Below are 26,119 nucleotides of genomic sequence, written 5' to 3'. Positions count from 1 at the left end.
TTCTGTCATATGTTAGGAAAGAGAATTTCCTGCCTATGGTTCGTTTACAGTCAGCTGTTACTCTCCCGTTCTTTTTTGGAATACTGGTGTCAAGCTTCCCCTTTTGGAAAGGGAGCAGGAGGGAGTAAGAAGGGGGAGGGGGAGATTTTTGTATTAATCTTTCATTTCAGTTCCAGGCATTCTTAATTGAGTGGTTATAACAAATCTGAGTTTGAATTTAAAGTTTCAGGTTTCCCTTCCAGAGATGGGGCGGGGGCGCTGAAACAACTGTTAGGACTAGGGAGTGGCTAATAGTTGGAAGAAGCCAAACCACAGCTGTCTTCTTTTAAACTAAAAAAAGAAAAGAAAAAAAGCGATTAGAGCAGGAGGGAGCTGCCCCCACCCACAGCACCGCTCTTGGGCTAACCTTTGGGTCACCTCCCTGGACGAAGAGGTGAACATGGGAACGGGTGCACCTCACTCCTCTCCGCTCCTCCTAAGCAGGGATTATCTTGCTGTGTTCATAGTGTCCGGAACTAACTAATCAAGGCTAGACAAAGAATAGATTGGAAGAACAGAAGGGGCTGGGGTCGGGGGAGAGAAGCCCAGAGCTTCTCCTGTACAGTGTATATTACAGATGACATCATTGCCTGAAAGAGATTCGGCCCTCCCCTTCCCGGAGCTGGAGGCAAGCATGCGTGTGCGGGAGCAGGAGTGGGGTTGCCTGGAGGGTGTGAATTGGTGCGAGGGGGTGTGCCCGTGCTGGGGAGAGCTGCCGGGATATGAAAGGGAGACCTGGAGACAGCCGGCTAGCAGAGAAACCGCGAGGTCTGGAGGTGTTTGCGCCGCTCTAAGCTCCGCCCCTCGCTCCGCCGCCGTGTTCTGCCCGGGGAGGGGCACGCCTGTTTGGGGGTGGGGAGTGTGTGCACGAGGGGTGGGTCCGTGGTAGCGGTGGGGGTGGACAGCCGCCTGCGCATGTCAAGGCTGACTGAACATACGCGGTCCAAGGGGACCTGGAGAAGGGCAGTAGGTCACCGCCACCCAGGGTCCGGGACCGGGCACGATCCTGGGGCGAGCTCCGGGGAAGGGGCCCACCCTCCCTGTGCCCTCCCCCTGAGATCGGCAGCGCGACAGGAGCTTCCGCCTCCTTCCCCGCCCCTCCGGACCTTCCCGGGGAGCGGAGGGCGGGTGTGGACGGTACCGAGGTGGAACGAATTTTGGAGCTCAGACGGGTGGCCCGGGTGGCTTCGGGTGTCGGGGGGCACGCCCAGCTTGGAGAGCCGGTGCAGGCGGATGAAGCCGAAGCTCCTGGGTCTTGGCGGATCCTGGTCTGAGCATAGTTATTCCCAGGGGAGGTGAGAGGAGGATCAACATGGACCCCTTCGACAGCCCAGCCGCCTAGAGCCCTCCGTGCTGCTCTCTTCGGAGCTGAGCTGTCACCGAGGCGCAAACAGAAGCCTCTGAGCGCCTGGAATCTGTGAAGTTCCGGGGTGGGCGGGGAAGGCACTGTCCGTGGTGCTGAGCCGGATCCCAGCAACGGGCTCCGGGGAGAGCGCGCGAAGCTGCTGATCGGCTCCCTCGAATTGGGGCGGTGCGCTAGGGTAGCTTGGAGCTGAAACCCCCGCCCGGCTCGGAAAGCCTCCCCAGTCGCCGGCGCTTGACCCTTATTTCAGTCAGAAAGTCGCCCCCTTGGGGCAGTTCGTCCCAAAGGGTTTCCTCGAAAGTATCTGAGAGGGCGAGTTGTTGACCAAGGGAATCTCTCTGTTTAGCCCCGGAAGCCACCCGCCGGAAAAAAGATGCCTGCCTTCAACAGATTGTTTCCCCTGGCTTCCCTCGTGCTCATCTTCTGGGGTAAGTACCGGCACCCTGCCGTGCGAAATGCAGATAACAGTAATAATGCCAACAATAATAACACTTAATTCATGTCGTTTGTGACAGAAAGGAGCCCTGGTTGGCTTCCCTCTATGCTTGTCTGCCAGACACGGAGCTCCATAGGGGTTCCATGAGAGCTGGGATTTTGAGATTGGAAAAACACGTCCTCAATCCTGCTGCTTTATTCCTGAGCCACCGTTGGTGGTTTTTCCACTCCTCTTCCTGTTTCCTGTTAATTCCAAAGTATTTTTTTCCCCTTTTCCTTTGCTGAAAGGGAAGGTAGATACGTTCATTATGAAAAATCTCAGTTGCATTTACATTTCATTTTTCAATGAGGAATCAGTCGGTCTTCAGATTAATTCCCATGTCTTTTTTTTTTTTTTTTTTAAAGCTGGATGCACGCATTTTGAGAATGAAAACAGTTTAGCTGTCGGTCCATTTTTAAAATTCTAACAAGGAAAATAGGCTTCAGCCATTTGCAGCAATGTCTTTGATAAATGGGCACCTGGGCATTGCATCTTTATTCTTTTTCATGAGCATGTGAAGCTAAGGTGCTTTGGTGTTTGGGGACCAATGTTTTTTTGCTTTCAGAAATGAATAGGTTCTTGTTTGTTGTGAGGAAATAAGGTGACCTTCTCCTTCCAAATACGGAAGACCTTCACTTGCAACAGTAGGGCTAAGCAGAGTAGTGTCCAGGTAGGGTGCCTGCATGTGTGTAGAGAGAGTTAAGGAGTCTATGTGATAACATTTGAATATTTGATTGAGAGAATGCTTTACTCTGTGTATGTATATGCCTATGTTTGAATGTATGAGCATGTTAGAATGGGCATCTGAATAGATTGGTGAAGATGTGTGGTGCACCTGTGTGTGTGTGTGTGTGTGTGTGTGTGTTGGTTGGTTGGTTGTGTAATTCTGGGCATCTCTGTCTTGATGACTCTGATTAGATCCTCAGGTCAAATATAGGTGCTCTTCAGTTAACAGATTGCTTCACATAATCTTCTACATTCCCACTTTTTCCATGTTTTTACCTTTCTGTATGCTAAAAATCAATAACCAGTATAATTAGAAGTGATTGTGCCCACCTGCTTAATTGGAACTGGGCATGTGGGATTATCCTCCCATGCTTGGCGTGAAACTCATTCTGCCTGTGCAATGGCAAATATGCTGATGGGAATTGCCTCTTTGCCTTAGTATCACTTTATTAAGCCTCCGACTTACTGGCTGCCAGCGTTATCTGGATTTTGCATGTGACCAAAAGCAAAGTCAAGCTTCCTGTTGAACAAAATGCCTGATGAGATAGTCCAGGAAGGACAAAGAGGAAGAGTAATGCCAGTCCCAAGGGCAGACTCACCGCCCTCCATCCCCAGTAGAGTAGACTAGACCTGAAGATGAAGCCAACATAATAGGTTGCCAATGATCTCACCTGCCTTGAAGATTTAAGGCTGGAATTTCCTCAGGGAAGGCTAAGACTAGGGACATGAGGCTTAGGAGAAGTTGGTCTGGCTGGGTAAAAAAGAGTGTGAGTAAAACAATGGGAGATGAAGTTGGTGAGAGCCTTGTAAAGCCCTTGTAAAAGGCTCTACAGAATCTTTCTTCCCAAACCTTAATTTAAATTTTTAGCTCCCTGCCTGAATTCCAGCAGAGAGGGTGAGCATGCCTTCTCCCAAGCACCTCTTTGGACTTACAAAGCCTGGCTTGGAGTCTTAGCTCTGCCATCAGCTTGCTATGTAACAATCTTAGAGTATCTGGTTCCTCATATGTAAAGTTTGGATGTTGGAACAGATAATATTTAAGACTGAATAGTAAGGAAGTATTTACAGAATATTGCCAAACTTGGCAATGTCCATGCCTCTCCTCACACCACTCCCCACCCCACCCCAACATAGAACCTTTGGGAGAAGTGTGCACATCACACCCATCCTTGGTAATTCTCAGCTTCTTCATAACTGGAACATTGTTTCACAAAACTTAAAAGCTGCAGAAGGAAAGAGAGATGGTTTGGGAAACTTGGCCATCAAATGTAAGAGAAAAGGCCTCATTTCACATAGGCAATTTCATTTTATTTGAATGTAATTCTAGTATTGGAAACCACTTCGACTAGATATGTTCTCCTCCCCAAGCTGATTATTCACATGATGCAAATAGGAATAGAAAGAATCTTTTCCATTATATTACTGTCTGCATCTCTTGAAAAAACTTCCCTTATTTCTTTTAATAAAGTTTATAATGATAATTAAAAGAAAACTCTATACTTGCCTGGTGCTTTATAGTTTACAAAGCATTTTTCAATCCATTACTTCTTTTTGGTCACCCTATAGAACCTTGGGGGTAATCAGGGGGAAATAGTATCATTTCCAATTTCGAAGTGAGAGAATGAACTCAAGGAGAGGGAAGGACTTGCTAGAGAACTCTTTTCTCCCAATTTCAGTCTCTTATTACTTGTTCTAGCACTTCTTATGGACACATGTCCTGCTCCGCAGGATTGCAAGATAGGTATCATCCTCTCATCCCTTTTCTGAGCCATCACCCTTTCTCCCCTCCGCCAAACCATTGCCTTTCCCACGGGCCTCCTGAGCCTCTAGGCCCAGGTCTATTCTCCCAGATGTCTGCTATGTTGGGTGGGGAATATTTTCCTCTCTTCCCCCAGCAGCCCATTTTGCTGGATCCCATTCTTTCAAGGCTCTGCTAAGTGACTGGCTAATCTGATAGACAAATTACTTCAGGGTGTTAATATCTACAGATAACTTCATTTATTACCCTCCTTTGGAAAGTATTTACATTCTAATCAAAGCCTTTATTATCGTAGCACAAGGAAAAGAATTCTAGAGCAATGTCAGGAATGCCCAAAGAAGAAAAAGATTAGAGGAGTTGGTTCAATACACATTACTCTCTACCTAATAATAGATTGATATTATTCCTTAATTAAATATAATCATTAGTAATAACATCATATTCTACCTTTTTAGAAGTTTCTTCATTATTTTTTTAATTTTATTTATGCTTTTGAGAGAGAGAGAGCACAAGCAGGGGGAGCAGCAGAGGGAGAGGGAGAAGCAGACTCCCTGCTGAGCAGAAAGCCTGATATGGGGCTCAATCCCAGCACCCTGAGATTATGAACTGAGCCAAAGTCAGATGCTTAATGGACTGAGCCACCCAGGTGCCCCAAGTTTCTTCATTATTACTATGGAAATTGAAGAAGAGACCAAAAGTGAAGTGATCTGGCCAAGACTATTCTAGTTTGTTCTTTACAGTCAGCAATGTGGACTGAATACCTACCATGTGTACAACCATTCTTGGACAGCTAGAGGATTTCAGAGAGGGGCCGTCTCCATGGGCTGGAGAAACAGATTTCACCTCTTGATGGATGGAGCAGCAAGTCATATTGCAAAGGGCAATCAAAGAGGGATGAGAGAATTTTGTGGCCATTTTGCAATGTATTATCCAGGACCTCACGAGCAGAATTCTATGAGAAGGGAATCAGTAGCACTCGTTCTCTGGGGCAGTTTTTCTAACTGCATATATTCTCTCCCCCCTCCTTTAACTGTAAATGAACTAACGTACCCCTATTTAAGACCAGTTCATCTACATCACCTGTGACCTATGAGAGGATGTGTGGTCCAGCAAATTATTCCTTTTCAAACCCCAGCAGCTCTACTACACCTTCATCCAAGCAAAACCATTGGGCCATCTCTCAGTCTCATCGGTGTGTACCAGCCTCTTAACTACTCTCTTTGCTTCCGCACTTGCCCTTCCTCACCTCTTCCGTTTATTCTCAACAACATAGCAGTCAGGTCATGTAATTTTGTATAAATAATATCTTTCTTCCACTCAGAATACTCCAGTGTTCTTCAAGTCACTCTGAGCAAAAGTCAAGGGTAAGGTTCTAACTGTGGTCTGCAAGACCAGCCATGATCTGGCCCTGGTTTCTGTCTCCTTCTTTCTCACTCTGTTCCCTGTGCTTTATTGTGCTTTTTGCTTTTGATAGACACTCCCCCCTCCCCAGGACCCCTGAAATGCTATTCCCTCTATCTGGCATACTTCCACACTGATATTTGTATATCTCATTTCTTCCCCTCATTTCTTTCCTTCAGTGCCTGCTCATTGTCACCCTCTCAATGAGGCTGTCTCCAATGTGTCTGTGCTCCTCTACTCTGTTTTACTTTTTCTCATAGCACTTATTATAACATAATATATCTTGTTTTTCTCACCCTCCCCTGGAATATAGACTCTCTGAGAGCAGGGATGGTTTCTGTTTTGTTCCCTGTTGTATTGTCAGTGCCTAGAACAGTGCCTGGCACACAACAAGCACACAGCATATTTGTTGAGTAGGTGAGCAAAGAGATGAAGGGTAAAATACCTTAACAAGGGCTAGTGTACAAAGCACATTCATATAAATAATTCCATAGAATTTCCATGATGACTCCATTAGAGAGATGTTATTTCCAACATTCTGTTGATGAATGAACCGAGTCTTTGGGGTTAAAGATAAACCCAGGCCTTCCGTTGCCAAATACATCTTCATCCTGCCTCTGATTTTGTAACTGTGCATTCCTTGGTACATTTTCAACCATGCTGCTTTGAAGTCATCATCATTGAACTAACTTATCTTCACCATGTCTCATTAAATATGAATGTGCCCCAAGGCTCCCTTCTACACAGAGTTCTCAAGGCACAAGCTCTGCATCTCTGTTCATTCCCAAGCTTTTGCAAAGACCACACCTTCTTCTCTTCAAACACATCACATTCTGAAAGTGTTTCTGGTCAGTTCTCTCCAAATAGGGACCTTTTCCCCAAAAAGGGATGGTCCATATACAGAATCAGGAGACCCTCTTGCAGATTGCCCAATAAGACGAGCCCCAACTTGTTTGAGAGTTTTAAAACCAATTAACTTTATTTTACGTTGATATTTTAAATTCATCATAGTGCCACTTGTTTGTTTGTTTGTTTGTTTTTAAAGAAAGGCAGACTATCCAGTGCCTCATTTGGATGTGTCTGGAGTCTTGGAAGATAGACTCCTCTATGTTCTTTTCCAAATGGACCTTGAGAGCTTGTTTGGAGGTTCACAGCCACTCATATACCCTTGAGCAGAGAACAGTCCTCCTCTGTAAGGTCGTCCCCTCTCACTGAGTGCACAGTTTTGGGAAGGATACACGTGGAGCAGTGAGGGAGGAAGGGAACACTTGCCTAACCAGAGATATGAGCCAGATCAACCCTGGCTATCAGTGGGGTGACAGATCCTAGGGCCACTTGCTTTTTAAATTCTGTGTTTAATAGTGACATTTTTTTGCCTTCGAAGCCAGTTGAATGTAATTTATTTTTTGACTCAATTAGTTGGTCAATCTCATTTTAAGCTCTAAATAAAGCTTTCCTCTGTTTTTAGAATGAACAGCCTGCCAATATAGAGACAAACTAACCATTTATAGTGTGCTAGCCTTTAAATAGCAATGTGTATTGTTTCATTTTTTAAGGGGTTCTGTTTTTATTATTAATTCATCAGAAGGGGCCTTATAAGTCCTGATAGAAGAATCCTTTGTGGTCATCCCACTTTTTAATCTTCTATACAATGAAGTGTAAACTCTTACCAAGTAGGGTTTTTTTTTTTTTTTTTTTTTTTTTTGCATTTGTAAACAGCTTCAGCACCAGAAAATTATTTTTTTTCAATAAGCTAAACTTACTTTCTTGTAACTTTTGGAACTGGACAGAAATTCCTTTTTCTTCTATAGGCCAGCCTTCAAATATTTGAAGACAGATAAGTGTCTTCACTGTGTCCAAGCCAGGCACCCCTCATCCTCCTGTCTGTTTCTCCCCAGATTTTGTCCCCAGACCCTGCACCATATTGCTCCCCTCTGGGCCTGCACTCATTGAACAGCTTCCTTTTGCAAACTGTGACACCCTGAACGGATCATAATGGTCCAGATTTGTTCTGAACAGTACGGAGGGCCTGTTGCCCCCTCGTCCTGCACATTGTACATCTGTTAATGCAGCCCACATTTGCACTTGCTTTGCTGGCAGCCACATCCCACTTTTGACTCATTCTGAAAGTACAGTCTGATATGCTCAGACTTTTTTAGTGGGTTATAAGTTTCTAGAGAACAGGGACTGGAGGTCCAGAACTCTATGTGGCATACAAGGTGTCCCCCTGATTCTGACCTCTCTCCAGATTTTTGACTTTGTTTCTCTCTATTCTCTGCAAAAAGCATCACTCTGGCCGAGGGTCTGTTCCCTTGTCTTCCTCACTGCTGCTCCATCCCCCACCCGGCATCAGAATTACCTACATTTTTTTTTCATAAAGTTCAGATATAATTACATCTCTCCATGGCTTGCAGACATCTGACTCCTCATGTTGTGAAGGCCATACAAAGGTCTTCACAGCGTTCTAACCCCAGCCTCCTCTTCTTCTTCTTCCTCTCTCCCCAGTCCAACCAGGAATAATTGGCCCTCCTCTGGGAACAGAGCCCATCACCAGCATAGCACTCATCATGACCCCATTCCACAATACTTTGGAGTATGCGTTCCCTGCTAGATTCTAGATGCCTTTAGGGTGTGGTTAGCTAAACCAGGTAGCGTTCAGTTCATTGTTGCATCTCAGCCTAGCACCAGGCCTGGCCTGGAGTAGATTTCAGCGAATGGTGACTGAATGCAGGGGTGCATGGTGGTCAGTGGATGGGGGTGTGTGTGCCCTGTTTCCCACCTAGACTCTAAGTCTTTGAGGGCAGGAGTCAGGGTTGCGCCACACCCTAACTGCATCCTGGGAGGTTTGCAGTGACCTCCAGGTCATTCACGGCTCCTCTAGCTCACTCCCCGCCCGCTCCGAGTATGCATCCTTAGGGAGCACAGGTGCCAATGTACGGACACATACATGCAATTTTCAAGTTTGTCTCATGACTCTTTCTTCTCTGTCTCTCCTCTCTCCCTCTTGTTCTCCAACGCCACTCTCCCGGTGCCGGCTTCCCCCACACCTCCTGTTCCTTCCCTGTCACTGGCCTCTCTGCAGTCAGCGTCTGCTTCCCTGTATGTGTGGAAGTGCCCTCGGAGACGGAGGCCGTTCAGGGCAACCCCATGAAGCTGCGCTGCATCTCCTGCATGAAGAGGGAGGAGGTGGAGGCCACCACGGTGGTGGAGTGGTTCTACAGGCCCGAGGGCGGTAAAGATTTCCTTGTATGTCTGGCTGCGGACGCTGGCCTTTCTTTTGCTTGCCTCTGCTATTACGGGCCTGGATCCTGAGAGTCCGGGAATGCAAAGATCTGACAGACCCTGGCTCTTTCTTTTCAAAGCACTGACAGCTCCCCTGCAGATACCTGACAGCCCAGCCTCTGTGAAAGGAAGGGTGCCTGGCCAGCTGCAAGCATTCCTGCTTACACGCAGGGGAAGGGGGAGAAGAGAGAAATAGCATTTAGCGCCGACTGTGCGCTAGTCACCGGATAAGGCACCTCGTAGGTGTTTTTAATTTTCTGCACTGTCCTAGGGGATGGATTAGATTAGCAGGAGCACTGAAACGATACTCAGCGTCATTATGTGGAATAGTGTAAGCTAGCTCATTGAAATCGCACAGTCTCAGTGAAGTAAGACTTGCAGGGATGACCAAGCTGCTTTTCTTCTCCTCCTCCTCCTCCTCCTTCTTTTTATTTAAATTCAATTATCCAACTTAGTGTACATCATCTGTTTCTGATGTAGCTTTCAATCATTTATCAGTTGGGTACAACACCCAGCGCTCCTCACACCACGTGCCCTCCTTAATGCCCACCCCCCAGTGACCCATCCCCCACCCACCTGCCCCAAGCCGCTTTTCAGCTGGTATACCCAGTACAGCCGCATCCGTGAGTCAAATATTTAAATAGTCCTGTGGTGGGTATTTAGCTATGCCTAGCCTCCCAAGGGGCCTCACCACCATGCGTCCCACTAGGAACCTCCGGAGGTCCCCATGTTCTAGAGACAGGTATCACCCTGACAGAGCAGGGAGCCTCCAAGCCCCGCCCCGTGCTGTAGCTAATGTCAGTTCTGATTGGTTGGAGCCACTGCCAATATGGTTGTTACGCGCTTTGAATACCACCTAGGGGATGCCCATTACTCACGCTTTCACTGACCCCGGGACCTCGCTGCCTGCCTCGGTTCGAGTCTGGATTCCACAACTTATGGATTCTGTGCCCTGGAACAATTTGCTTCGCCCCTCTGTGCCTCAGCATCCTCATCTCTATAATGGGGGTGCGAACCACAGCTACCTCAGAGAATTGTTATCATCAGAGTTGTTAGCTTTAACTTTTAACACTAGTTAGAATAGCCCTGGGATATAGGAAGCACGATATAAGTGTTTGCTAGAGAAGAGGTATACGTCCGTAAGTGAGGCACCTGGGGCACGGAGAAGTTAAGTTAATAAGAGAGCTTAGATTCGAACCAGGGACACAAGGTTTTTCTTACTGCCCTATCCCACCTTCCTGCAGGCAAGTTTCTTTTCTACAAAGACTTCATGGTGACAATAATAGGGGGAAGTTGAGTGTTTGCTTCAATTGGGTGCCAACACCGGAATCAGTAGATGTCCCCCAAATCTCGGTTTTTCACCCAGAGTTGACTGTGACTGACACTGGTCCCCAGGTTACAGAAACCTGGATGTCTGGCTGGGTGCGAAGGCTCCCACTGACCTCAGGCCTGGTTCTATGCCAACCCCCAACTCGGCCTCCATGGCTGCCCAAAATGAGTAGAAGTTGACTCAGAAGGAAGAAAAGAAACTTTAGAAAGTTGTAATGGACATACAGAGCAATGCTGTCTCCTAGAAATGTTTGTGACAATGGGAATGCTCTATCTGTGCTGTCCAGTACAGTAGCCACTGGCTATAGGTGGCCACTGAGCACTTGAAATATGTCTAGTGCAGTGGAGGGATTGAATTTTACATTTTATTTCATTTCTAGTTATTTAATTTTTACTGTAGAGAGCCATGCGTGCCAAGTGGAGACTAGAATGGACAGCACGCCTGTAGAGAATAAAGAGCTGTAGAGAGTGAGAAGGTGTGGGGGGGTGTCTGAGAAAACCAGTTTTGAGACCACATTTCACTTATAATTCAGCTTAAAATGAAAGACCTGAGGTATGCATATCAGTTGGCAGCTCTGTTTATCTGTGACACCTTTTGCGTCCTCGGTCCCCTTCCTGTGACCTGACCCAGACGGACCACATCCTCTCAGTGAGAACCAGATCAGAGAGACAAGTTTTGAGGCCAAGGCTTTCAGATGTCTTCGTGACGCAGGAAGCCGCCTTTCTGGGTCTCTGCTCTGTTCTCTCCCCGGCTGCCCCCGTGACACATCTTACTCTCTCTTGCTCTCTGTCTCCTTCCAGTTCTTTCTTTCTCCCAACTTCCCCACTCCTGGTCTCCTGTATGCTTCACTCACCTTTTAAAAACTTTTTAAAAATATATTTTATTTATTTGAGAGAGAGAGAGAGAGAGAATGAGCAGGGGGGAGTGGAGGGGCAGGGGAGCCCAATGTGGGGCTGGATCCTGGAACCCTGGGATCATGACCTGAGCCAAAGGCAGACGCCTAACTGACTGAGCCACCCAGGAATCCCCTTCCCGCACCTTCTTTCATGTTCTTCGTTTGCACCTCTTTCTTCCTGCCAGCCTTCTTCCTGCCTCCTCCTTTCTGCCTCTTGCTTTGCTTTGTCCAGATGCCCTAACACCTGTTTACCTTTGCTCATCTTTCCCTGCCTTTCTCTCTTCCCTGCCCTTCTCTGAGCCTCATCCCACCCCTATTCTTGGGATCTCCTTGTAACCATGTCCCCTTTCTTCCCTGTCCCTGCCGTGCCCTGTCCCCATCCCAGCTCTCAGACCCGATTTTCTCTCCCGACCCTACTCTCTTTTGCTTCTCTCCCTGTAGATCTACGAGTATCGGAACGGCCAGCAGGAGGTGGAGAGTCCCTTCCAGGGACGTCTGCAGTGGAATGGGAGCAAAGACTTGCAGGACGTGTCCATCACTGTGCTTAACGTCACTCTGAATGACTCTGGCCTCTACACCTGCAACGTGTCCCGAGAGTTTGCTTTTGAGGCGCATCGCCCCTTTGTGAAAACTACACGGCTGATCCCTCTCCGAGTCACCGAGGAGGGTGAGGCTGGGGCGGAGGGTCTCCAGGGTGCCCTGCTCTTGGGGGAAGGAGGACAGTGGGCTTCCACCCAAATGACAACCTTGCAGAGTACAAAACCCATATATTGAGAGTGGCAATACCTAAAAATGTCAGCATTGACTTCCTGTAGCGGCCAGTTTCCTGAAAACTGCCTGATAGCTTGCCTCTCTGTACCTTTCTCCAGAGCAGAAAGGCTCAGGGATGACAGCAGAATGACCTCTTCCTTCATCCCCTAACTCTTGTCCTTAGAGAAGGAAGACAGCCTCCACAAAGCCCAAAGCTGCCAAATCAGCTGCACCTGGTTCTCTGGCTTATGTTGAATCCCTGACTTGCTGGGCACAGGGAACGCTCATGAGGTCATCTAGAGGTCCTCAAACCCTCCTGTGTGTAAGCCATGCACATCCCTGAACCAGCGGTGCTCAAACTTCAGCAAGCCTCAAAATCCCCTGCAGGACTTTTTAAAAATGCAGACTTTCTGATTCTGTAGATAGAGCTTGGGAATTTGCACATCTAACAAATTGCCAGGAGATGCTCCAGCTGCCGGGGACCACACTTTGAGAACCACTCCTCTAAACCAAAGTTGGACAGCCTTTTGTTTTCTGTTCCTCTCCCCCAAATAATCACGCAAGCAATCTCCTCCTTCCCCATCCCCGGCATCTCTCATTATATAACCGCATTCTCAACTGGGAGAACAAACTTTCTAGTCTTTAGTTTAAAATCTTCAGATTTCCCACAGCTAGTTTCTTGCTGGGGTGGGAGGTGCGGGGAAGCCCTTTCATCAACCCAACTCAAAAGTTTCTCTTTAAATCCAGTCCAGAATCCAGGGCGAAGTTTGAGTGTTCTCATGCCCGGTCCTTGTGCTTGCTTTCTTTCTTTCTTTTTTGTAAAAGATTTTATTTATTTACTTAGCAGAGATCACAAGTAGTCAGAGAGGCAGGCAGAGAGAGAGAGAGAGAGAGGCGGGGGGGGGGGGGGAAGCAGGCTCCCTGCTGAGCAGAGAGCACGATGCGGGTCTCGATCCCAGGATGATAGGATCACGACCTGAGCTGAATGAAGGCAGAGGCTTAACCCACTGAGCCACCCAGGTGCCCCGGTCCTTGTGCTTTCAAGGGACTCTGGGAACTGTGGCTCCTAGCCCCTTGCCAACACTCCCTCACGTGTCAGAGAGTGATATATGCATGTTCTTGTGTGTTTTCTGATCCATGTTCAATGATGGTTCCATTTCTCTTAGCCTGTTCTCAGGCAGTCTATTTCCAGCATCTTCTTAGCTTTATTGCTGCCTCAAGATGCCGGGTGGTAAGAAGGCAAAAGGTGTGGGACATGAAAGAAGAGGTCAAAGTCAAGATAGGGCATTTCCTAGGATTTCCAAGAATCCTGACTTCCAAACCATAAGTGTGTGTTTTTCTCATGTTATTGTGATAGAATTCATAATGCAAACTTGAGAGCGAATGGCAGGTCAAGAGGTCATGATTCAAACGGAAGATAGGTCAGTTCTGAACGTGCAGAAGCACTCTCAGACCACTGGCATTGAGACCTGATGAGCCATTTTCCCCATCTGGGCCGGTCTCCTCTTGTGTACAATGAGTGTGTTGGCCTGGAAGCTCTCTAAGGTATTTTTCTGTTCAGAAGTTCCATTAGCCTCTCTGTTTACACACCTCTTCTCCCTGGGGAGCAGGGGCTGGCGCCCTCTGCTGCTCACCATGGGGAACTGCTGGCTGCTGACAGCCCGCCACTAGGAAGGTGCCTGTCTGCACCCACTGCGCTCCCAGGCTTTTGCCTCCAGAGACCCTCACGCAGCCAGTGGAAGGTGTGCCAAAGCTGAACCAGTCCGCCTACTGGGCGCCAGAGCCAGGCTTGGGTAAAAATAGAAGGAAAACAAGTTTGTTGTCAGAACCACAGATCCTCTTGGGATGCTAGGACTGGAAGGAAGCTTGGCTCTCATTTCATGCAGGGGTTCTGAGCAAAGAGCAGGCGTCGGAATCACCCAGGGGGCTTGTCTTCCGTGTGGACATCTCAGTACCGCTCTTGTGGGTGTGAGTTCGGAGGGTCGGAGTGAGACCTGGCGTGTGTCAGTAGAAATGACTCCCTCGGTGAATGCCTGGAGGGTGCAGCCCTGGTGTCCCTCATTTTGGGGTGGGGAGATCAGTGAGGGGCTTGCCTAGAGACGTGAAGCAAGTTAGCACCTGACGCAGGACTCCAAGCCAGATCTTTTGCCCACCAGGCTAGCTCTGTGTCCATGGCATCTTCTCCTTCTACCACCATCACACTCCCTGCTACTCTTTCTTCTCCTTTTCATAACTTTTTCCCCTTCCCTCTTCTCGTCCCCTCCCCCTTCTCTTCCCTCTCCCTTTCCCCATCCCTTCTCTGCTCCTTCCCCTTCCTCTCCAACTCCCCTTTCCCCATCCTTTCCCTTCCCTTCCCTCCTCTTTCTCTTCCTCAGTGACCCCCTGGCAGCCTCCGAGAATACCTCCCCCCCCCCATACTACTGGTCTCATAAGGCTCAGAGCCACATGCCCCACCATGACATGCCCCACTGCCTGTCCTCCATTCCTAGAGTCTCCCAGAACCTCTCTGGTTTTCTTTGCTCAAGCTGAAATTATCCTACCCTAAGCTCTGGCCTCTTGGCTCTAAGACAAAAATCTGAGGTCTTTTTACCTAGAAGTGAGTAAAAATAGTGAGTCTAGATACCTTCTTGTGTTACTACTTCTGGGCTATTGCATTAATACAATGCGTGCTTTAAGATGAATATGTCCTAAATCAGGTAGTGTCAAGGCCACGAAAAGACATTTGATGTGTATGGTGTTCTTCTGGGCTTTAGGCTGCATCTCTGACCTCCAGCTCCAGGAGGTCTAGCATCCAGGAAACCTGGATGATCATGGAGCCTTTAGACTGCTCCTCTGAGCCGAGGGTCTTGGCGATGGCTATTCTGTGCTTTGAATGAGCTAATGAGCGAGGCCTTATGGATGACAGGGGCTATGAATAACCAGGGACCATGAATCTAATGTACGGGTAGGAGCTAGCAATGGGAGATGTGGCTAAAACCTTCCTTCCCACTAGAAAGGAGGATCTGTCAGGACACGCGCCATGGAGCATGTTTTAATTGTCATTTTGGTTGGCTATGAAACGAAGATCAATATTTATTTATATACATTCATTCAACAAATATTTACAGAGTACTTCAAATATTCTGGCATTAGACAATAGGCTGATAATTCAGAAATAAGTGAAATATGTTCTTAATAAGCCCACCACCAGTAGGGAAGACAGGGAAGCCCATGGCAGTACACCCTGAGGAGGGTCACGATGGACCAGGAGGACAAGTGCACGGAGGAGGACACCCTCTGCATGAGAGGCTGAGGAAGGCTTCACAACCCGGGGCCTTTGGTGACATCTGGGAGAGTGGTCAGGGGACTGAACAGCAGGAGAGGATGCTGAGACAGAGGTAGCAGAGTGAGGGGCAGTCCCATCGAGGAAGAGGAAAGGGTTTGGATTGATGTCCGCGGATCCCAAAAGACCACAGTGTATATGGGAGCGCAAGTTTTGCCCGTGCGTCAGATGGCGATGAAGAGAGCAGGGCCTGGCGATGAATGGTCCCACCTGCTGCTCACAGAGCTCAGTCTTTCTCCCGAGGGCGGCAGGGAGCACAGAGGGTTCTAAGCATAACAAAGGCAGGATCAGATTTGTGTTTCAGAAAGCCCGGTTAGTACATGCAATGCTCCTGTTCTCATTTCTGTTTGGGTTTGGGATGACGTGGAAGGAAGACAGTGCGAAGGACCCTGTTTCCAGTCTGGTCTTGTAGAGAACATGCCCAGCTCACGGGGCTGGCTGGCGGCTCTGGCCCCACGCTCTCTCCCTCTGCCACTCTAATGTCAGAGGACAAAGTGGCTGAACTAGACACGTTCCCCACATCTGCGTAGACCATCACATCTCACCAGATGTTCTGGAACACAGTAGGTAGTGTCAGGGTGGGAACGGTTACCCTGGCCTTACCTTTTAGGGAGATGAGTCTCCAATAAGGGAAATGACTCTTCACATAAAACCGGGACCCAGTTCTTATCTCTCACTCGGTTCCCAGATTCCTCCCGTGGCTCTGTGATTTCTTCCACTCCCCATTCCTCCGCACCCCCCCGCTCCAGAAGGAAGTCAGTGAGCGAATGGGCAGAGAGTAGTGTCCGACGGTATTAAACCTCTCCGACATCTGAGTTCCTTAGCCCCAGGGCTTATTTAAGCGACACTTAAAAATAGGTCTCATATATCTCGGAGCCAGTGACAGCTCTGGCTTTGCTGGGCGTGCATATTCTGAACCCTCTGTCCCCCTTGCAGCCGGAGAAGACTTCACCTCTGTGGTCTCGGAGATCATGATGTACATCCTCCTAGTCTTCCTCACCTTGTGGCTGCTCATCGAGATGATATATTGCTACAGGAAGGTCTCAAAGGCCGAAGAGGCAGCCCAAGAAAACGCGTAAGTTCGAAGATGCCAAAAATAAGGCTAACGGGCACCTTCAGAGCGCTTGCCCTCACAGTCGAGGTGCTAAGCAATTGACACGGTCCTCCGCTGTCCTCACTATGATCTTCGAGGTAGGCAGCATCGATATACCCATTTTAGAGCTGAGAAAACTGAGCCCGGGAGAGTTTGCCCAAGATCATTATAAGAGGCAAAGCAAAGTTTTGATTCGTGCCTGCTAACTCTTGACGGGGACACTTAACCTCTGATGTAAAATAAGACCCATAAGCCACCATCTCAGTCCTACAAAATTCGCATTATTATGATCATCTTACAGAGGCTGAAGCGGGCTCATAGAGGTTAAGTGGCTTGAGGAGGCCACACAGATAATGAGAGGAGAGGCTGGGATTTAGGCCTCTTGATTCCAAACATTTGTGCTCTTTCTGTCACACTGAGCCATTTGCTGTACACTTCGGAGCTCATCAGGCCATCTGGGCACCGCCTTTTCTTAGCTAAGGAGCTTGGAGCTACACGATCTTTGCCCTGGAGCTCGGCAGCAATTGAATACCCAGAGTAGGGGTTCTCATTCTCATTCCAGACCATACCGTGGCCATGTTCACCAAGGCCCTAGGGGAGTGAGCACATCTGAGAAATGATGGGGTCTGAGGGTCTAAGAGGCTGCTCTGGCCTGTTAATTTGGGGAGAGGAAAGCGCAGAACGGTCATAGATTTACAACGCTAGCAACAATGCAGAGGTGATATCCTAAAAACTGGAGGCACATGAGATCACCTAAAAATGTTTGGTAAAGAAAGTATATTACGGGGTGCCTGGGTGGCTCAGTGGGTTAAAGCCTCTGCCTTTGGCTCGGGTCATGATCCCAGGGTCCTGGGATCGAGCCCCACGTCGGGCTCTCTGCTCTGCGGGGAGCCTGCTTCCTCCTCTCTCTCTCTCTCTGCCTGCCTCTTTGCCTACTTGTGCTCTCTGTCTGTCAAATAAATAAATAAAAATCTTAAAAAAATAAAAAAATAAAGTATATTAGATGATGCTATGATCTTGGGAAAGTAAAAATTACAACTGATACAAGGATAGAAAGTAATGATATGCAGGGGAAGATTGTCATTCCTGGTGAAACCAAGGTTCTCACGTTTTAATGCTTGGACAGAAAGTGCCTACAACTGGGCCCGCACACAAAACAGTTGGAACCGAGGCCCCCAGCAGAGCCAGGATCCTCCAAAGGCTACAACATATGCCAAGGACAGATGAGAAAACCAGTCTGCCAGCTTGGAGAAAAACCCAAGGAAACTTACCTGTCTTGGCCTGACTCCCAAAGAGAAACAGAAAAGATTCTCGAGAATTAGTAACCACAAGCCTGCAGTCACCACGTTTGGGATTTAAATTTATACTACCTGCATGATCCAGGAGCCTCTAAGCTGAGAAATTCAATTAAAAAATTAGTCCCCAGACAGTAATAACCATATAGGAGCAAATGGAAAACCATTCTGAAGGGACCCTCTCTCAGCTGAGGCTTACCAGGATTCCCCACGTAAAGCACAGCTGGATCTGATTTCACAGTCTGATCCAAAGCTAAAAGCCAGCACAGGCAAGACAAGGAACAAATGGCAGGATTAAATCCCAGGAACTTCAGACACAGGCTTTGGTAGAATTTTGAAAATAAGTTCATTTGAGAGAGTTAAAGCAATAAAATAAAAGCATAAGAATTGAGTCAGTTGCTAAGAAAAACAAACAGGCAGATTTCATTTTATTTTTTTAAGATTTTATTTATTTATTTGACAGAGAGACATCACTAGCAGGCAGAGAGGCAGAGAAAGAGGGGGAAGCAGGCTCCCTGCTGAGCAGAGAGCCCGATGCGGGGCTTGATCCCAGGGCCCCGAGATCATGACCTGAGCCGAAGGGAGATGTTTAACCGACGGAGCCACCCATGCACCCCACGCACAGGCAAATTTTAAATAATTTAAGAAATCTGGAAATGAAAAGTAGAGTCAATAAAAGTTTAAAATGTGATGGAGGGGTTCACCAGAAGATTAGATACGGAGGAGCAGGGCATCAACATAATTAAGCAGTACGGAGTGAAGCCCAGAGATTTAAAAAGATGGGGTATCACAATGAAAGACGAAGGAAGAAAATGAGAATACCCATTAGAACAGAACAGACAAAACGGAGGAGAAATGATATTCAGGGATACAGTGGCTGAGGAAAGATTCCTCAGATCCAGGAAGCATGATGTGTCCTGCGAAGCATAAATACTAAACCGAAACACCAGTCATCCCTAAACCGAAGAAGGGCGGCTACTCAGGTTACCTCCAGCAAATTCCAGTGGGGTTAGAATTGCCTATGATATGAGAAACATGTCTGCTGGCTTCTGTTCAATATTACCTTGCAGATCCTAGGGAGTGTACTAAGTAAATACAGAGGGAAAAAAAAAAAGAGTAAAAATTGTAAGGGAAGACACCAAAGTATCATGATTCATACCCAATATAATTATCTATTGTTGGCTGGCAACCCCCTCTGGAGCTTCCCCAGTGTGATGGGAGGCCAGGGAGAGACGGAAGGAAGAGGCAGGCCTTTCCAGATGGAATTAAACCAGGGAAATTACTTACACGACTTTCCCTGGGCAGCCACAGGACGAGCCTGCCAGAATCTTAAAGGCTTGTGTAGACAGAGGCCTTAACAGGGTTCAGACGGGTATATACTGTCCAGATAGTCTCAACACCACATCACTGTCTTCAGACCGTGTCCCTGGGACAGCTTCTGGGAATGGGGAAGGTAGGCAGAATGCACACCCCAGGAAAAGCCGGCGGGGGGTGGGCGGCTTGGGGGCTGGGTGGCTTGACTGCTGGCCACAAGTCACCCAACAGCCAAGTCCTGCCCGTGACTTCCCCCACCACCTACATAGAAAATCCAAGGGAAGCTGTGGACAAACCATTAGAGCCCGTGAGCACATTCCACAGGAGGGTAGATATAAATCAAAACACAAAAGTATAAAAACCACCTGTAGTCCAACCACAGACATTTAGAAAAACATTGAAATAGAACATTTGAAAAAAAAAAAAATTCCATCACAGTGGCAACAAACACTGTCCGGCACCTAGGAATACATTTGATGAAAATGTGCGAGAACTTTCAGAAAATTGCAAAACTTTACTGGAAGACTTAAGACCTAAGTAAATGGGAGAATCAGACCTCACTGATGCAAACATGGCAATTCTCTCTGCACTTAATCTGTAAATTCAATGACATTTCCACCAAAACCCCTGTTGGATTGTTCAAGGAACTCGGTTAGTGGATCTTAAAAGTCACATGGAAGATGGAAGGGCCCAAACTAGTCCAAACCAAGCGATGCCCAGATTGTGACTCTTTTCTCCACCCAATCTCTATTGTGCATTATTCTTTGGTTTTGCTTCTTGGTGGGCAACGCTTCTGATCATTCATGAGCCATTGTTTGCCTATTTCAAAGAAAGAGCACTATTTAATGAAGGTGGCTGGTAGGATTCTCCCTATCCGACATGAAGATTTCCTATAGAGCTATTAGAGAGAAGAGTTTATCCGTACTGACCTAGGCATGCAGCACGAAGAGAGCAAAGCCGAGAGCCCCCCTCCAAATGGGTCAGAATAAAAAGACCCCCCCACAGACTAAACAGAAGTAAATTGTGAGTGGATTTAAAGACAAGGTAAAATGTACAACTTAAAAAGCCTATCATGGGAAAATAGAAGACACTATCTTCATTACCTTAGGAGAGAGGATTTCTTAAAATGCAAAAGGCATGGAGAGGAAAGGTGATTTTCATGACACCATATATGAAAATCAGTTTAGAGATAACAGACCCGGAGAAGATATTTTCAAGACACGAAGCCATCAAAGAAAAATCCAGGGGTGGGTGAGGGGCTCCGTCAGTTAAGAGGCTGACTCTTTATTTTGGCTCCGGTCATGATCTCAGGGTCCTGGGACTGAGTTCCATGCTCAGTGGGGAGATTGCTTCAGGATTGATTCTCTCTCTCTCCTGCTGCCCCTCCCCCTAAAAGAAAGAAAGAAAAAAACAAGAGAAAAAAAAAGAGAAAGGGAAAGGGAAAGGGAAAGAAAAGGAAGAATCCATGAGGAAAAAAAAACAAACAAACCAGGAAAACTGGGAAAGCACATGAACGAATTACAGAAGCAGAAACCCGAATCACTTAAAAACTTACAGCGTTAGCAGTAATCAGGGAAATGAACATTAAAGCAACTATAAAATATAATTTCACACCCCACAGTGTGGTCCACATTTTAGCCTGAGACCCATGTGGACCAATGAGAAGATTCATGCATTGCTAGGGGAAGGGAAAAAACTAGGCAGTGTCTAGTATTCTAGCCCCCGCTGAACGGGACATTCTAGTTTTCTCCTGGGAAACAGAGGCAGAAGGAAATGCGGAGCTGTTCTGCAGACATCCTTGTTCCTGTGCCCCACTCCTTCCCCTTTCTTGGGTTCCCACCCCTGGGTAGGAAAGTACTGATTCTCTCCTCCCGTCTGCCTTCCTCCAGGTCTGACTATCTTGCCATCCCGTCGGAGAACAAAGAGAGTTCGGCTGTACCCGTGGAGGAATAGAGGCGTGCGCCTGGGGTGACGTACAGGGAAGGGCCGGGGACGCTGCATCCGGACGGCAGCTGGCGCAAGTGACTGTCCATCCACACCCAAGTGACTTTACATCTGACCCCTTAGATTTCTACCCTATCCAGAGTCCCCGCCCTCAGGGTACTGCCTGAAGTCGATGATACCCAGGTCACAAAGCTCTACGTCAAGCCGTTCAGAAGGTGAATTGCTTTGGCCTGAGTGTTGGAGAAACTTGAACATCTTTCCCACCGCGACAGAAACTCCCCCACTCCCTCCTTTGTAAGGATTGTGGATTTGGTCAGAGTCTTCGGCTGGGATTGACTGGGCCAGGCTGGAAATTCTCAGTGAGTTGTTTTATCATTGGTAGGTGGTCTGGACCCCGAGGGACAGGATATTCCAGATTCAGTGATATCAACGGCATCAGGAGGGTGCCCCAGGGGCCACATCGCTTTGCCTCCTGCATCCACCCTTCTAGTCACTCATACCTGCTCACGTCTGAACTTTCACCTCACTTCCTAACTCCATCAGACCTCTGCACACCCTAAGACTTTGCCAGAACCGAGGAGCCAACATTTCTATGTGGACTCAACCTCACCCTGTTCTAGCTTTCAAGCGAGGAGCTCCCATGCCAACGGGACTCCCTCCCTGGGCTCCAAATGACTCTGTACAAATGCTGGAGGTGGCACATCCCTTTGTCCCTAACTGGCTGGAACTGGCTCGTCCTTCATTGCTGCAAGTGAATGGACGTCTTCATGGAAGGAAGTGGGAATGATTAATTTGGGTTAAAGCACGAGTGTCATGAAGTGGGATTCCTTGAAGCCAGTTTTTTCAAGTCCCTGGCCCATCTGACTAGAGCATCAGAGCAAAGCATGCCTTTCCAGGTTCTTCAGTGATAGAAAGTTTACTAAGCCTGGACCAAAATGTTCTCGGAACTTGGTACTCTAGGGCTTGATCCCAATAGGTCTCTAAGGCTTAAGCTGGGCTCAATCCTTCAAGAAGCCAAAGACAGAAGTGGCTCTTAAAAGTCATGCAACAGGTTCCTAACCCTATTAGGGTAGCGCGGGTGCACCCTCCAAGGGGAGCACCCACCTGAGATCGCTGGGAAGCACTATTTCCCTGTGGGCATTTGAACAGAAATTCCTAAGTTCTTCCTCTCAAAATTCCTGTAGATCAGTATTATTCCTCATTTCACAGGAGGCAACTGGGACTCCAGACCGGGCTCAACTGAGTAAGAGACTTCAGAGGCTAACCTGGGGCATAATAAGCCTTAGATGCTGTCCAGTCGGGACTTTCAGAGACAGGATGATTTTGTTTTTAAAAAGACCTTGAAACTGAGCTTGGCTGTGGCCATGCCTCATCTCCAAGCATGGGGGTGGGCCATGGTGGGAGGGTTCGGATTGCCTGGCTAAGGTTAGCTCTGAGAGTGTCAGGTAACTGGAATCTGGCTGTAAGGCTCAGAGTAGGACATGGGGTGGACTGGAAGAATTTCCTCAGTGACCATGAAGAATCTTCCAGAAGGACATTACCTCTGGGAATACTTAAATTAAGAAATGTGCTTTTAAGTCTTAGATGGATGACACGTGAATGAGTGAAGAGACGGGCAGGGCTCGGTGACTTCCAAATACTCTACCCATGAATCCATGATGTCTCTCACTGTTGGGTATTTTTCTGGATTTTGGGAGAGCAGAGGAACACTGAAAAAATTTGAGTCAGTGCCTCATTTCATTTCAGTTGAGTGACTGGTCCAAGTGTGATGTCCTTCGGCACCTAGTGAGGAAGAAGGAGAAGGCTGTTTTATGGGATCTGAAAACCCGGCGGCAGCAGGGCCCAGGCAGTGAGAGGTCCCTCAGATCTGGGGGGAAGTTGTGAGGGAAAGAGCACACTCCACTGGCTCTGGGGCTCACCCGACAAATCTTTCTTTCAACTCTTCCATCCTTGGGAGGATCTGCTTGAAACAAGTCCTTGTTCACATCTTCAAGAGTCCAATTTTATTGAAGAAAATACTTTCAGTAAACTCAAGCAAGACCTTTCTCATCGGTAATTTCCCACACAATTCCTCTGAAATAGGTGGCAGAATATAGACCATTTTTCGTACTTTGTAATGAGGAAGAGAGTTGGGCACAGATTCCTGTGAGTTCCAGTCCCGTGGCTGGTGGATGGCCAAGTTTACAGCAGAAGCAAGCTGCTTCCGACCAGCCGACCCTCTTGCTTCCAGGCGACCACGCATCTGACTCGTAATCAAGTAGTACGCACGATGGCTGCCTTTGTCCTTTTTCAAAAGCCCAACTCAAGTATTTCCTGAGTGGTTTGGTCTTTTTTTAAAGATTTTATTTATTTATTTGACAGAGATCACAAGTAGGCAGAGAGGCAGGCAGAAGGGGGGGAGGGGAAAGCAGACTCCCTGCCAAGCAGAGAGCCCGATGCGGGGCTTGATCCCAGGACCCTGAGATCATGACCCAACACGAAGGCAGAGGCTCAACGCACTGAGCCACCCAGGCGCCCCCCTCCTGAGTGGTTTTTAATGAATTCAATGGCACCTATCATTTTCTCCCCTTCTTTATCTTTTACAAGGAAGCTTAATTCTTTTCTCTTTCCTAACCTCTCATCCTTAATTCTGCCGTGAGAGCAACATGGCTTACACAGCACATTCACTTCTGATACTTTAGTTCTCTTCCACAGCTAGTCCTGTGAGGCGGATATTACCGTGGGTATTACCATACCCAGGTATCAGCAGAGCACACTGAGGCTGTCTGAGGCCAAGCAGCTTTACCACATCCTGCCTTCATACACCTGGGAGGTGGGGAGCTGCGGTCGGGTCTTCTCTGGCCTCCTGGCCCCGCTCCTTTCCCGCCCAGACCGCCGCTGCTTTCTCTCACGGCTGAATTTCGTCTCCTCTCCGCCTCTCTGGCAGGAGTTGGACAGCTCTCGCCCCTACCCCTCCACTGCTCCTCTGCTGCTTTGCATCTTAGCGGTGCTGGCAATGTGCTTTGAGCATCTGTCTTGTTTCGGTTTTCCCTCTCTGGCTGGTTTGCACATCACTCTTTCTCCTGAATGGCAACTCAGCTCCTTTCCAGGAGGCTTGATCAGGACTACAAACCCCGTGATCCCCAGCCTGCTTCAGATCCTCCCCATATTCCTAGAGGAGCCAGACCCAGTGTGCATTGCTCTGGAAGCTTCGTCTGGCAGGTTGTCCTTATTAAAGGGCTTAGAAACGTTCTCAAGGGCTATTACCACTTTAGGAACCCCACCTGCTGCCTTGGTGCTGCGTATTTCCCACGACAGATCCCTCAGTAACACAATTCGCTGAAGGCCAGACCAGGCTGGCTCTGGTTTTTTGAAATTTTCCTATTGCTAGAACAGCCAAGAACTTGATCGCTCAACTCGGCTGGCGCTGTAGACACCCTGCCCTCCTGACCTTTACTGCCAGCTCGGTCTTCTTGCACAGCCCCAGCTCCTGCGTGTTAATACTGTGCCAGTCGGGGCCTGTCCCTTCCCCAGCCTTTACTTTCCATCTGTTTAAAAGCATTCTCCTTTACTTCCTCCGTCCCCCAACATCCACACACCCAGATTGCCGATTCTCTGAGTTTTTCTCTTTTGATGCCCAACTAGACAGGTTAGTGGGAAGGGAATTTCTCAAAGCAGGAATATGCCGGACAAACGAGGACGGCAGCGGGTGGCCGAGGGGCAGGAGGCTGTCCTTCCCATCCCCCACAGCCTCTAACCCCGGATCTGTGAACCTACCTGACGCCAGGGGGCGGAGGCTGTGTGACTGACATCCCTGTGGGAAGATGCAAGCTCAGACGCATTTCAGAACAGACCTTGGTTCCCAAGTTCACACAGAAAGGGAAAAATAAAACCCCTCTCCCCTCCTTTTGTAAATGAAAGGTCCCTAAGCCAGTGAATTCGCCTAGTCCCTGCGAGTGTATCTGAGTAGTACTGGTGTGATTGCCCATCTCTCCTGCGTTTCCCAACGCACTGTCTCAAGCACCAGGTCAGAGCCTCTGTGAGCCCCGCCGCCTTAGGGCGGAAAAATACCGTCAGCTAAGCTCTTCCTAATCTCTGAAAGTCCGGCATGGTAGACAACTCATGTTGAGCTCGCTTGCTTGTGAGTTTAGAGTAGGACCCAGTAGATAAGCACATGAACCAAGTCTGAATTGTGGTAGATCAGACTCCACCCCTCTTCTAGGCCAGCTAAGCCTCAAAGCTGGTGGTAGCCTTCTCTCCCCCGCATCACTATCCGGCAAGAGTTGCATCGGCGGGGCAGGGGCGCTGCGGAAGCCCGAGCGCTCGTCGATTCAGGAACAGCATCAAACACAATCCGCCAACTCCTGCAGTCCTGCAACTGAGGCTTCTCTTTGCCACATTATGATCTTCGTTATTGCTTTTTGATTTTCCACAGCCAAGCTTTTTCCAAACCCTAGAAACGTCATTCCTGATCACCCACACTCTCCACAGCCTAACGCCAGTAGGTAGTGTTTTTCAGGAAATACCCCATTTGTGTCAATAAAGTGTCTCTAAACGCACTTGCTCTGGTTTTGCTGTGTGTATCTGCTGTCTGTACTATGGCTTCTACCTCCCTCCCCAGCCCGCGCCAACTCCATAACTCCCCATCGATGGTATCTTCCCGCAGAGCAAAAAATGCATTTAGCAGTCTAGAACTAATGGCATAAATGTGTGATGCAGCCCTCCTTCCCTCTCCAAATCAAAGGAACGCAAGAGTTGCCAGTCTTCCCTCTGGCCGGACATCCAGTAAGTTTCCCATCACGTGGTGAGGGTGTAACTCCAAGCCAGACAGGCCTAATGAGGGGAAGGGCCAGACTCCTCAACCAGTCTAGGCTAACAAGGAAGGCAAAGCAGTCTCCCGATGTCCACCTTCCTGGAAGGGCCAAGGCACAAGAGGGAAAAGTTGAGTAAGATGTTGTCCCTGGGAGTCACAGCATGTGATAATAGGCTCCTACAGTAATGATACTGCTGCGCGCTCCTGGGGTTGGGGGGGGCAGTCGGTTGAACATCCTACTCTTGGTTTTGGCTCAAGTCGGGATCTCAGGGTCCTGAGACTGAAACCCACTTTGATTCTCTCCCTCTCCTTCTGCCTCTCCCACTGATAAATAAATCT

The 26,119-nt window shown here is 48.2% G+C and overlaps 1 protein-coding gene across 4 annotated transcripts; it reads left to right on the top strand.

The window, feature by feature from the left end:
- Positions 1–696: 696 nt before the first annotated feature.
- On the top strand, positions 697–25,524 carry SCN3B (sodium voltage-gated channel beta subunit 3). 4 transcript variants are annotated; one of them, XM_082683845.1, is made up of 6 exons: positions 697–807; positions 1,749–1,830; positions 8,846–9,009; positions 11,712–11,937; positions 16,279–16,417; positions 20,934–25,524. In XM_082683845.1, the coding sequence occupies exons 2-6, from the start codon at positions 1,776–1,778 to the stop codon at positions 20,995–20,997; spliced, it is 648 nt and encodes a 215-aa protein (XP_082539971.1). In that variant the 5' UTR covers positions 697–807; positions 1,749–1,775; the 3' UTR covers positions 20,998–25,524. The 4 variants fall into 4 exon arrangements, with proteins under 4 accessions (XP_082539971.1, XP_082539968.1, XP_082539970.1 ...); XM_082683842.1 differs by lacking the exon at positions 697–807 and adding an exon at positions 911–1,176; XM_082683844.1 differs by lacking the exon at positions 697–807 and adding an exon at positions 1,062–1,184.
- The last annotated feature ends 595 nt before the right edge of the window (positions 25,525–26,119 follow it).

Source organism: Mustela nivalis (assembly GCF_964662115.1).
Source record: "Mustela nivalis genome assembly, chromosome: 9".
Lineage (NCBI taxonomy): Eukaryota > Metazoa > Chordata > Mammalia > Carnivora > Mustelidae > Mustela > Mustela nivalis.
This window is presented reverse-complemented; position numbering and strand designations above follow the sequence as displayed.

What these genes read in the sequence shown, in the direction of transcription:
- SCN3B (XM_082683842.1), top strand. Translation starts at nt 955, where the DNA reads ATGTCAAGGCTGACTGAACATACGCGGTCCAAGGGGACCTGGAGAAGG. An exon ending in AGGGCGGTAAAGATTTCCTT is followed by an intron (nt 9,010 to 11,711) that starts GTATGTCTGGCT and finishes CTCTCCCTGTAG; the next exon opens with ATCTACGAGTATCGGAACGG. An exon ending in GAGGCAGCCCAAGAAAACGC is followed by an intron (nt 16,418 to 20,933) that starts GTAAGTTCGAAG and finishes GCCTTCCTCCAG; the next exon opens with GTCTGACTATCTTGCCATCC.